We start from the raw sequence: 13,417 nt of genomic DNA, 5'->3' as shown, positions 1-13,417 counted from the left end.
CCATAAAAGCAGGATTTGTTGTCTGTAAAACTGCACAGGCTTATCTGGTACAACACATTGCACGCACGCATTATGTCCCATTTTCTCAAAGAAGCACAGTGGTACATGAACACCCACACCTTCATCTATTGGCTTCCATCTAGAACATTTACATTTTATTTACTGCTATGCGGTAAATGAGTTAGGAGTTATCTGATTATTAAAACACTTCTTAGACAAACAAGGAAGAAAAATATATTAAGCAATCTTTATCTTGCTTTAAAGGGATCTTTTCACGCTTTGGTAAATTGACAAAATTGGAAAAAGTTGTTTCAGATTCGCAAATTTTCGTTTTGGTTATGATATTTGTGAGGAAACAGTAATACTGAACATTTACCATGCTCTAATATAGCCATTATATGCATCTTTTGACGATTTTAAAACCTAAAAATTATAAAGCGTTGCAACGCGAAACGATTGAATAATTTGGAGAGTTCTGTTTTTGTCGTTAAATTTTGTGAAACTACGAAGATTGCTTATATAAGGTATAAAATACGTTAAGTATGTGTAATCGGCGGAATAGCTCAGTAGGCTAAAGCGTTTTTACTTCAGGACTCTGGCAGGACTCCAGGGGTCACTGGTTCGAAACCTGCTCCGGGCAATGTTCTTTTCCTTTTTCTAATTTTATTCTTGAATTTTTACTGGAGCTTTTACGTGCCAATGTTTACATTTATCAATATAAAGCATTTAATGAATAAGTTAAAAAATGCCAAAATCTGTGAAAAGGCCCCTTTAAAATTAAACCTCATGCTCGTATCTGTCAAGTGTTACAGTGATTTCCCTTGACAGGAAGAAGCCAGAGTTGCTGCACATTTATTCTAAAAATAGATACTGACAAATTGATTAAATTTGTCTTTTTACCTTATTTTCAAGTGTACATATTACCAATAATAAAAAAAGTAAGTAATTTATTTCTAAAATGATATTGAATTCATTTTTTTCCCTATTTTATGTGCAGTATATTTTCCTGAAGAATGAAATGATGAAAACATACTTCTTCTTTAAATAACCGTAATGTAAACTGTCTACTGAAATAAGAAGGCAATATAAAATCTTGAACTACTTTAAAAAGTTAACTCTGGTTTCACTACAGTCACGAATAAATCTTTCGCCTTTTACTAAAGATTTCCGTGCAGTGGAACAATCAATGAGTCTATAGACTTATTTCTGCAGTCCCATCTCTATGGGATATTACAACACATATATAGAGCATAATAGGCGAGTGCTTTTTGTTTTTAAGCCTCGCATGATAAACCTGATCTATAATCAACACTAACCTATTATTGTCTATTTATATATTTTGTTTTCGTTGATTAGCATTAGATATGAAAGTTACATAATTTATGCCCATTGTTATCCCCTGCCAAAGGCCGAGAGATATAATATTGGCGTTGTTCGCAAACTACAGTGTGTGTGAATTTGAAATAGACTTATAGAGCGCTGTCGCAATCCTTCGATTTTAGGTGGATCATCAGTGAATAAAGTAGCGGGCGTTTTACAACTCATTAACCATCATAATAACAATTCCTATGCAGACATACAATACAAACTTGTCCAAACGCGACACGTGAATCAAATAACCTGAATATATATTATTGTTCATTGTAAACATTGTATTAAATCACTTTATAATATATTTTTTGAAATGATGAGGGTCATGAAACGATGATATTTTGTACATAATGTGATGGTACGTGCCGTACCATCGGGGATTCTACATTCTATTAATACTTAAACGACACAAAACGTTCCACGTTAGCTGTGTGTGTCATGCCTTTGCTAATTAGCACCAGTTTAATGATAAGTGTCAGAATGCACATTGTCTTAAGTATTAACTACAGAAACTAATTGACTTTCGTTCGTAATATACATCTGTTGTTGCTGCTAGCAAATGCAAATTGTTCACGTATATTTTAATAGAAAACATTTTGTGGATTAAATATATAATTTATTGTACTTTTCTCACGTTTTAAACGTTTCTGATAAAATAAATTATTATGTTGTCATTGTTCGATAATCTTAAACAAATATATTGTTGTATGCATCGGAACCGTTTCGTTCATGTATGAACGTACAATAGATAATAACCAAAACCCAAATACTGGAGAACTACTAGCCATATATATATATATTAGCAAGTATAATCATACAGTGATTAATAATTATAAATTTAAAATATTGTCCAATTTTGCTGCTACACAATTAACGAATAAACGCATTTAACGAGTACCAGCAAATAAACTCAGCTGATTGTACATATGGATTTTTCAGAGAACAACAGCTGCCGAAGCGTAAATGAAATCCAGTCAGCCTAATGGAACCAGCTAGAGCGCCGTAACTTTGCATCCTGTAGTGATTTACTATAAGACCGAGCCGGATAAGTTACAACACAAGAGTGTAGTAATAGTTTCTGACGAAATTGGACATAACGCAAGTACAGTGGTTTCATTTATTGATAACATTGTACCTGAAGTGAAAAAACTGATCCAGCCAGTCAAGAAAATTCACTATTACACTGACAGTCCGACATCTCATGTGCAGGAATAAAACAATATTCAGAGTTGTGGCAAATCATGAAAACATATTTGGATGCAAAGCCGTCTGGAATTACTTTGAAGCCGGCCACGGTAAAGGCCCATGCGACGAATTGGGCGGCTCAACAAAGCGTATGGCTGATGAAGCTGCCAATGCAGGAAAAGTTGCCATTCAAGATGCTGAAGACTTTTATAGTTGGACGCAGTCGCAAAAGTGTTCAATGAGAAACGTACAATTCTTATATGTTTCTTCAGTTGAGTGCCAAACAAAAGCCAAAGAATTTAATCGTCAGGAAATTAAGGCAGTAAAGGGTACAATGAAAGTTCATGCCGTGATCGGAAAAGGAAACAACACCATTTATGACATCATATGTAAGCTGTTATTGTGACACCTGCATGAAAGGTGAATGTTGTTCGTCAACTCAGTGCATCAAGGTGTCACTTGTAGTTCATGATAAAAAAGATCAAGAGAACATGCATGTAGATCCGAATAAGATTCATGTAGATCACACCAATGAAAATGAACATGATGAGATCCTTGAAGGACCCAGCATGACTGAAAATGAAAATGAGATCCCCAAAGATAGACAGACACGTGATGTTTCAATTGGGACATTTGTTACTGCAATGTATGAAAGAAAAGTGTATATAGGAAAAGTTGTACAAGTCGATGAAGATGACAACGAAGTTGAGATTACATTCATGAAAAACATGAGAAGTCTTTTGCAGTGGCCATCGAGTGAGGACAGGATATGGGTTGATAGAACAGCAATCGTTTGCACAGTTGCAGAACATATACCAGCCGGAGAATCCACATCAAAGCTGAGCTTTAAGCTTAGTTCGTCCGATCTCGTCATAATTGAAGGTTATAAAGAGATGCACAAGAAAGTATAATACTGTAGATTTGTGTTACATTCGTCTGTAGACTACTACAAGTATACCGATATTGCATTTGTAAATACACTGTATTTTTGCCTTGTATAATGCGTATCTATGTGAAGTACAATGCGCAAATGATTGTATCGTTATATTGTAACGAACCATACATTGATAAAATCAATTAAGTAAACCTACGCATGATGTTCTTGATGAATTTTAAATCGCCCTACTACATGTTGCGGTTGTTTGTTATTTTGATGAACGTGTTCAATGAGCAATAATGAACAACGTGTGTGTTTAAATATGTTTTTGAGTGTTCACGTATGTCTGAAATCGTAATCATAACTTGCATGTAACATTATTTATTGAATTCACTACTTAGTTAAAAATTATCAAGTGCGTATATGTTTTCGAGTTTACTTGATGTTAATAAAAGCATTTGAGAGTTTATTTTGCGTTAAATATTTATCATTATCTATTACACAAACTTGCTGAAATTTAATAAGGTTCGTTATTTAAGAAGCCCTGTACTCGACAAGCATATGTGTGTAAACCTGTGTGCCTGAGTAAGCACTTGAACTTTTTTTAGCTATCAATTCCCTCATGGGTCCAATCAAGGATGAATAAAAAGTAAACAAGAGTCACAGATATAAATGTAAGCGTCATAAATGATGCATAATAAACAAATCCGTTTTATTTTCGAAGTTAAAAACAGCAAAACATTTTGGCCTGGGGCGTAGTCCTAAGGCCATAGCAATGATACACATTTCTGAGACAGTCAGAATTGGCTGGCTGCCAAAACCCACGAATGAATGAATTCCCAAAAGTCCGATTTACCACTTGGCGGTAATTCATGCGCAATTAAAGAAGTTTTCGCAGATCTCAATAACCCGCCTTGTAAATACAGAACATCACTATATAACATGACAGTGTCATAAAACGTGTAAAAAATAATATTGAAGCAAAATTGCTAAGGATTGGCTACGACATAGTTTTTATTATTGTTTGCATATTCATGCGAGAATAAGTTCCTTATTTGACGCTCTAGGCCGAAAAGATACGAGTGTCTACGGCGACAGTAAGAAGAAGATTTTTTTTTCTGATACATTTTTTGAAGACATTACATTTGGTATTTATAAACATATTTTAAGATATTGTTATTTTATTTTGCGTTAACGAGACATTCAAGAAAAAAGAAAATGAAAAAAAACCAACAAATATTCATGATCATTCTCGAAAATATACGAAGTTACCGGATATGATATTTCACTGCGCAGATCGAGCGCGCAAATCGAGCGCAAAAAGTTCTACGTGAGACAACGTACACAATTTGTACACCGGCCGTTCTTTATCAGGGTAAAGGCCCAGTCACACCATGATACGGGCGGAGCCCCTTTGCGTGATCCTGGATCTACCGGGATGAACCGGGGCTCTACCGGGATGAACCAGGGAAAACCGGGGCTCCACCGGAAAAGTATTAAAATGTTTAATACCTCAGGGATGAAATGGGAGTCACCGGGAAGGACCGGCAACAACCGGCGCGGCACCGGGACGGCACCTGGAACAACCGCGACGGCACCGTAGCTCCACCGGGGCCCATACAGACCCCGGCAGAGCTACGGCAACGCCCCGGTGAATGCCGTTAGAGTCCCGGTATAGCTACGGTTTATAAGAAAACAGGCGCTCTGCCGGAACGCCACCGGCATTCATCGGGGCTCCGCCGAGGCATTACCGGCGACGACCGGGGTAAAACCTGGCGTTGCCGTAGCTATGCCGGGGTCTGATGCCGGTATAGACACGGTGAGTGCCGGCGGTGTAACGATATAACGGGGCTCTGCCGTCTTTTACCGGGGCTCAACCGGGGCTATACCGGCGACAACCGGGGCTATGCCGGGACGCTGCCGGCTTTCACCTAGGCACTACCGGCGACAACCGGGGCTCTGCCGGGGCTTCACCGGGATAAACCGTAGCCAGTCCGGGTTGACCGGGACTGCCGGGCTGTTGACCGGCTTCAACCGGGTCAGCACCGGGAAATACTGTGATTGCGTTTAAAAAAATCTACGAATCATTCCGGCCCTCGCCGGTCGACCGGCGTTAGCAAACCGGGATGGACCGGGGATCTACCGGCAAAAGTGAGACTTGGGCTTAAGTGGATTTTCTTTTGTATACACATTACAAAGGAAGTATGAGTGTTTTCCTGATCTGTTAATTATGTAACAGAAAGCTATTTTAGGCTATTGAAAGTGATTTATTTGACGCAAACAATAACAGTTTTTTTACGGCCATGTTGTTGTTGTTGTATATCTTCACCGCCTATGTAGACGAACCTCTACCAGATCTGTAGAGTTGAGCAAAAGGTTATCGTTCCCACAACCGTATATTGTTGTCCTCCACCGTCTATGTACACTGTAGTATATACACAACTATTGTCTTGTCTTACAGTCTCTGAGCTTCAGCACTAAACCGCTAGGGTCAATCCGTATAAATTCGGACAAAGGGAGAAATTCGGACAAAACATCGTAAATGCATTTTACGTCACACTAAATCTAGCTCCAGGCCTTCAGCGCCTACAGCGCTTTGATTTCAATTGCTACAGTAGCGTTTAAACATAGTGTACGATATTTACAATAACTCAATCATTTATAAAAACATATTTATAAACATCATTGGTGATATTATTTGTCTTATTTGATAATATGTTGGTTCTATTTCAATTTATAGTTTAGCATATCCTTTTTTATTCAATATAAAATGTATACATGTATATGATCATAAAACAAAGTGATACTATGTAGCAGCAATAATATTCAAACATGTAACACAATATATGCTAATATATACTTTTTTCACCTTGTGGTTTCCTTTTGATTAAAAATTATTTTTTTTCTTTAGATGTTTGTGATAGGTTTAAAAAAAAAGAAAAACAACGACTCTTCTTATTGAAAATGCGTGTATTACGTGTTAAGATTGTACGTTACTCTAGTGTACGAAACGCCATCATGAAAACAAACAAACAACAACACTGTAAAAAAAACTTGGGTAAAATAAATTAAATATATAGATTTATTTATCATAAACTGCTTGATTTCTATCACTCCTTATAACTAGTAAAGAGATTTCAATATACACGCAAAGGCAGTTCGATTTGATAATATGAAGGTTTTTTCCTTTGTATGCTAAACTTTATTAATTTTGTCATTCAATGAAAACGAAACGAACATTCATTCAATGGAACAGAAATGAGAAAATTATCACAACATTTAAAAATTGTTATGTATTCCGCTTTTTAGGGCTTTGTTTAATAATTTAGAGGGGCCTTTTCACAGATGTTGACATGTATTGAAGTTTGCTATTAAATGCTTTATATTGATTAACATTGGATCGTAAAAGTTCCATTAAAAGAATAAACAATACAATTAAAAAAGAGACAAAAGTAAACTTCAACTGGGCTCGAACCACTGACCCCTGGATTCCTGGAGTAAAAGTCTACCGCTTAGGCCACTCGGCCATCCGTGCTCATGCAATGAGTGATGTATTTTATACTTTATATAAGTGATCCTCGAAGTATCACGAAATATAACGACAACAACAGAACTCTTCAAATTATTCAATCGTTTCGCGTTGCAACGCTTTATAATTTTCAGGTTTTTATATCGTCAAAAGATGCATATAATGGATATTTCAGAGCATGATAAATGTTCATTATTACTGTAAGCTCACAAATATCATAACTGAAACGAAAATTTGCGAATCTGAAACAACTTTTTAAATTGTGTCAATTTACCAAAACGTGAAAAGGCCCCTTTAAAGGGACCGTCAACCGCAATTGACGAAAAAAGAAAAGTTTTAAAATACCGTATTTTTTACAATTATTAGTTTATATTGATTAAAATATCAGGACTAGTATACTACATTACTTGAAAAAAGTTGTTAAGTTTTAATATTTTCAGTATATTCGGTAGTAAATTTTACTTGGCACAGCTAGGTACCAGGTAACTACCAGTTAACTATAAAAAAACGCAAGTAGATTGATCATCACCGTCACGTGGTAAACACAGGAATGCAAATTGTGCATGCGTAGTTAATTGTATATATATTATATGGATAATGATCAATCTTCTTGCATTATTTATAGTGTGCATATCGTTATGTCACCTATTTTCGCGATGCATTTTCGATTTCACATCGCGAAATTTTATTTCCGAATATACTGAAAATATGATTTTTTCAAGTAATGTAATATACCAGTCGTGATATTTAAATTAATATAAACTAATAATTGTAAAAAAAATACGGTATTTTAGAACTTTTCTTTTTCGTCAATCGCGGTTGACGGTCCCTTTAATGCACCTCTTACACTTTCGATCGCTGACGAACAATAACAATATCCACACCGCTTATAAATATAATCAAATTTATGTTTGTTTTATTATATCTGAAATATCATTTATAAAAATCTTATATCAGAAAAACTACGGCTAATCTATTGTTTTGTTTTGTGGGATTGTCAGTTTTTAGTCTTCCGACCACGTTTACTCTGTTGCTAATTCGTATAATTATAAAGATGAAATTATATTAATTTATATACATGTATTTGTACAAAATATATATTCGGATTTTTTTTTAAATCGTTTTATTGACTGAACAAAAGACATAATTAATGCATGTTTTACGTCATTCTATACATAGATGGTGACGTCACTACGTTATTGTCAGTAAGACCGATGTGTTCACAATGCTGTAACCAGTGTTTTGCAAACAAGTAAGTGCGCATGCGCGGAAAATCCCGAATGTAAACAATAACATTCAACTGGCATATACCTTTGCAAGGTACATAGCTTATCTAGGACAGCGAAATTGTGTTATGAATTAGCACATAATATATCTAGTATCTAGTATGCACACGACGTAGCCAATGTTAGTGTTCAAAACTTAAATAAACACTTTCAAACAACGCATAAAAGCAATTTAACAATCGAACTACGATGTCGTTTAACGTGGAGGAATTTATTAACGTTTACAAACCTCACAAGGAAACTGTGGATTATTTGCGAGCTAAATACACGGGCGACTTTAAAGCGTTCGACGATGACGTTGAAGCAGCCAGACAAGCCGCTGTGGACACGGCTACGAAGTTCGCAGGGACGGCCAGTCTTGATGGGAAGGAGACGGAACTATTTGTACCCTCGGAACATGTGTCGGGTAGGCTTTGCACACATACGTCATTGTTTTTACATTAAATTTGTTGTTGAAAAGTGTGTTGCGTTGAATTATTTTTCTTTGTTAAATTGTCGATTTTGTAAATGGAGTTCTGTTGATAATATTCTTTCAACTTCGATACTATGTTATATTCATTTTGCTATTTTGTAACAAGTTGCGCATCCGTAAAAATACTGAAATACCATACTGTTTTCTATTTCTATTCTGCTATATGTATTAAATTTTCGTCCGTAAGTTATTGATTGCTTCGCTCCAATCTCGATAACCGCATGATGTAGTGAGCCGATAATTTACTTGTGATGTAGTACTTGTTGTATGCTGAGCAAAGCATTACACCAAACCCCTTTACCACTAAGATACGTATACTCACGCATTTGTACTCCCTTATAAAGTTATATTTAACATTTAATTTAATACCTTTCTTACTATATTCAAGTTTTTAAGGCCTTATTTCCAACCCTTAGATACTCATGAACAGCAAACAGCATAAAACCTGAACAGCTTGCGAGTTACTCGCAGGCTGTTCTGGTTTTAAGCTGTTTGCACATAGCAATTTTCACTGAGTGGAAAATGTTTAATACCGGTATCACAATTTTCAGATGGCATTCCAGTGACAGTATATACACCGGAAGTGTGTCGACAGCAAGGGGCGCCTCCTACAATCTTGGTTTACTTTCATGGAGGTGGGAACGTGACGAAAGACCGTAAAAAACAAGCAACCATGGCAATCCGACTGGCAACGTATCTTGCTCTTCAATTTGTTTCATTCACTAAGTTGTATTTTAATATATTTTATATAAATCAGTTCTCGTACTAGAACGCCTCGAAAATGTGGATAGAAACCGTTGACGCTTTTATTGATATTGAAGTACTGTTTAATTTATGTCCCGTGTCTGTTTGTCGTTGTTATTGTGTGTTTGTGTGTATGAATGCGTCTCACGAGGTTGTTGCAATGAGGGTTTCGGCTGTATGCAGTAATACATGTACATATGAGCGGTCCTCTGTGAAAAGGGGGTTTCGTGCATGTGCGTAAAGTGTCGTCCCTGATTAGCCTGCAGTCCACACAGGGACGACACTTTGCGCTTTTATGATATTCTTCGTTTCAAGAAAGTCTCTTCCTTGCTAAAAAATCCAGTTTAGGCGGAAAGTGTCGTCCCTGATTAGCCTGTTATGTGGGACGACACTTAACGCACATGCATTTAACCCCATTTTCACAGAGCGCGGCTCCTTGGTATATAACCATCGCTTTTTGTATTGTTTTATTGTTTCATTATTTATCTACATATTTAACATACAGCCGATGGTTGTTTTATCTTCTTTTTTCCTAATACATGCATGTTTGTATTTAACGAACGCTAGTTGCATTATCTTATTTTTTCCTAACATATGACCGCCATGAATATACATGTATATGCGAAAAACCCAAACGCGTTACCAACAGACACCGAATATATGTTCGTATATTCCAGAATGGTTCCATGTATACTTGTTGACGTGGAATACCGAAGGTCTCCGGAGCACAAATTTCCGGCCAGTAATGAAGATGCAAAGAGCGTAGTGGCGTGGGTGGCTGCAAATAAAGCATCGCTAGGTGGCGCTTCTTCCAGTAAAATCGGCGTTTCCGGCGATAGTAACGGCGGAAGGCTAGCTGCTGTCATGTGCTACGATCTTCCAGTAGTCGTTGATTTTGCAGTTAGACGTAAACTTTATTGTTCGATTTTAAAGGAAATTTTATTTTGTCTTAGTAGGTTTGTATTGAAACATGCAATAGCTTTCCCAATTGTACAAATTTATTTTGAGCTCACGACAGACAGACGAGCAGACGGACATACAGTTTTATTCCCACCGTAAAACAGCCAATACATATAGCCATGCAAACATGATGAACAAGATAATGTGATAAAATACAACAGGAGCGTATATTGCACCGTGTTTTCGTTCGCACTAATTCATTGATTACACGTATATTTATGTTATTTAATTAAATTAATTAATGAATATATGACCACATTAACGTTTATTTCTAAACACCGTGATTTCTAAAATTGACAGTCCACCGACGTGAATGATAATATTAATTGTCCGCTCGTTTCCAGGTACTTATCTACCCTAAAGTATCGTACCAAGACTACCCATCTTGCGATGAATTTAAAAACGGGCCTCTTCTGCCTAAAGTTCGCATGGATTGGTACGAGCATAATTGTGTATTTATTTTCTTTTTATATATGGTTTTCTTTTTTTCCTAAGTAATACTAGTACAATCTTGTAAACTATAGACCACAGAAGATTATTATCACGAATGATGACTCGATAACGTTTGGCATGCAAACATATAAAATGGTTTATGGATGTCTAAATTATATTCAAGAAAAAAACAATATATTTTTAAACAAATTAATTGTGTTCTAGGTTTTCCAGACTTACGCTTACTGAAGACGACTACCGAAACCCCCGGGCCTCTGTTGTTTTGCAGCCGGACCACAGCGTCATGCCCCCGACCCTGGTGCTTGTAGCGGAACTGGATCCCCTCAGGGACGGAGCGCTTGGTACACTTATACAAATAAACCTCGCTCTGAGAAAACAGGGCTGAATGCATGTGCGTAAAGTGTCGTTCGTGATAAGCCTGGTCGTCCGCACAGGCTAATCTGGTCGTCCGCACAGGCTAATCAGGTACAACACTTTCCGCCGGTATGGTATTTGCCGTTTAAAGGAAGTATCTTTTTTCGCGAAAATACTGTTAAGGCGGAAATTGTCGCCCCTGATTAGCCTGTATGGACTGCACAGGCTTATCTGGAAGTACACTTTAAGTAAATGCTTTAAGCTCCATTTTCCAAGAGCGTGGCTCAAATAAATTGACTGACCCGTACTATACTATAATAGGCACATTGCTTTACATCCATAATGTTAAACAATCTGGTTGCTTTTTGAACATTAACTAACCGTCAGAGCTGCATTTTCTTAAAGTTTAAACTTTAGATGTAAGATAAAAATGGACGCATACACATTTATTACCCTTCCCCCCCCCCCCCCCCCCCCCCTAATGCAACTTACTCTTTTGAAAGCCGATGCGTAACGTGCGCAGCGCAAATTATATTGTTTTGTAGATAAAAAATTGTTCGAACGAACACGGTAATATTTGCATTATTTATATTTTGCTTATTGACACAGATTACGTGAAGATATTGACAGCCGCTGGTGTTGACGTCGAGATGGAGCTGATTAAAGGGGTACCACACACCTTCTGGACTTTACCAGGTGAGTGAATTCCTGACAGCATTGGGGCATCGTTATTGTTAATGCAATGCATCTTATTCAACCCCACTTTTTTTTAACTGCATTTTGCTAATTATACTTCCAAATAGTCCGATTTAGAAGTTCTTGCTGGGTTGTTGTTCCGATTTTGAATGTTCGATCATTTATATATTATATTCACACACATTTACTTATACGTTTTACAGTATTCACTCATATGCGCTAAATTGAATTCAAATTAAGTAAATTATCTGAAGAAATGTTAAAAAGGTATTTTCAATAGGAAAGCATGACATTGCTTATTCTTTTTAAAGATGGAATCGTACTAAAGGTTGCAACAACGTTTAGCCGAGCTACGTACCTTATTGTTTGGCGATGTTTATAGTGGAAACAAACGACATTCTTGGAGTTATGTACATGCTATTGAATATTGACCAAACCACCGAAGCAGATTGAGTCCTTGGTTTATGTAAAATCGGTCTCTAAAGCAATTTTGTCTCACTTCATCTGTCAAATTTTCCTCTAAAATTTATCAATCTTCATACTCTTAACCCATTTATGCCTAGTGGACTCTCCCATCCTTCTATATTGGATCAATTTATTTCCAAAATTAGGGGTGTCTGGTATACTTTTTTCTATATTTAGAATATGTCTTACAGAAATTCCTTTAAGCAAACAGCGCAGACCCAGATGAGACGCCGCATTATGCGGCGTCTCACCTGGGTCTACGCTGTTTGCAATGTCCTTTTTTTTCAGGACGCTAGGCATGAATGGGTTAATCTTAAGGGGTGTTGATTTCTTTTTGTTGTTAAAAAGCTTTTGTGCAATGTTTTCACATCTCATTGATCTTCTTGCGTTAGTGATTTTTGGCATACATTGTTTCTGTCAGATTTAAATAAATTATGTGAAAGTTGTAACGTGATGTTCAACAATAATCATTATTTTGTGCAGGAGCCTTCAAAGAGAACTGTCAGCGTTCATACGAGCGTGTAGCGGCATTCATCCGAAAACAATCCTTGTGGACCGGGTGGGACGATTTTTGTGTTGCTTTAACTCACTCTCATTTGTATATTTGTAAAAACATCTTCCTGATATTTGATACTGACTCATTTTTTCATCCTTACATGTACACATGTATTTGAACAAAAGTTACATACAATTTATTGCATAGAAATAATCACGCGACTTGATTAACTTAGATTGTGAAATGTTTTATTAAGATTTAAGAAATATAAGTATACTACGTTTCCAACTCAAGCCTGCATCGCCTAAGTCAAAGAACGCCGGAAAAGGTGCTTTCAATGCTTGAACCCAAGACCTCTGGCTGAAGAAGCCAGCCATCAGACTTAAGGTGCCCAGAATATATTTTGATGAAAATAATTATTAGATTCGGAGAGAAATTTAATTTTGTTATGGCATTTCAATCGCTAGTTATTCATTAATTACACATTCTGGCAACACATACTGTTATTTCAATACTTGACAAACATACG

At 36.6% G+C, this 13,417-nt stretch overlaps 1 protein-coding gene and 1 non-coding gene across 18 annotated transcripts in view; both read left to right on the top strand.

The window, feature by feature from the left end:
- The window catches only part of LOC127868937 (esterase LipI-like), a 187,757-nt gene extending 174,588 nt beyond the window's left edge, over positions 1-13,169 (top strand). For 3 of the 17 annotated variants that reach the window (XM_052411132.1, XM_052411129.1, XM_052411130.1), the window contains exons 4-7: positions 10,769-10,860; positions 11,082-11,218; positions 11,841-11,927; positions 12,876-13,159. In XM_052411132.1, coding sequence (XP_052267092.1) covers positions 10,769-10,860; positions 11,082-11,218; positions 11,841-11,927; positions 12,876-13,066 — 507 coding nt within the window. In that variant the 3' untranslated portion in view covers positions 13,067-13,159. Of the gene's footprint in view, positions 1-10,141; positions 10,365-10,768; positions 10,861-11,081; positions 11,219-11,840; positions 11,928-12,875 lie in introns of all 17 variants that reach the window. The other 14 variants (XM_052411145.1, XM_052411131.1, XM_052411144.1 and 11 more) reach the window with 12 other exon arrangements.
- Positions 1,113-1,229, top strand: LOC127870522 (U5 spliceosomal RNA). Its single transcript, XR_008044869.1, has one exon. It is a non-coding gene; the product is annotated as a U5 spliceosomal RNA (small nuclear RNA).
- Positions 13,170-13,417: the final 248 nt, after the last annotated feature.

The sequence above is a fragment of the Dreissena polymorpha genome, chromosome 2, assembly GCF_020536995.1.
Source record: "Dreissena polymorpha isolate Duluth1 chromosome 2, UMN_Dpol_1.0, whole genome shotgun sequence".
Classification (NCBI taxonomy): Eukaryota; Metazoa; Mollusca; class Bivalvia; order Myida; family Dreissenidae; genus Dreissena; species Dreissena polymorpha.
The sequence above is the reverse complement of the archived record's forward strand: the minus strand, read 5'-3'. Positions and strand labels throughout refer to the sequence as shown.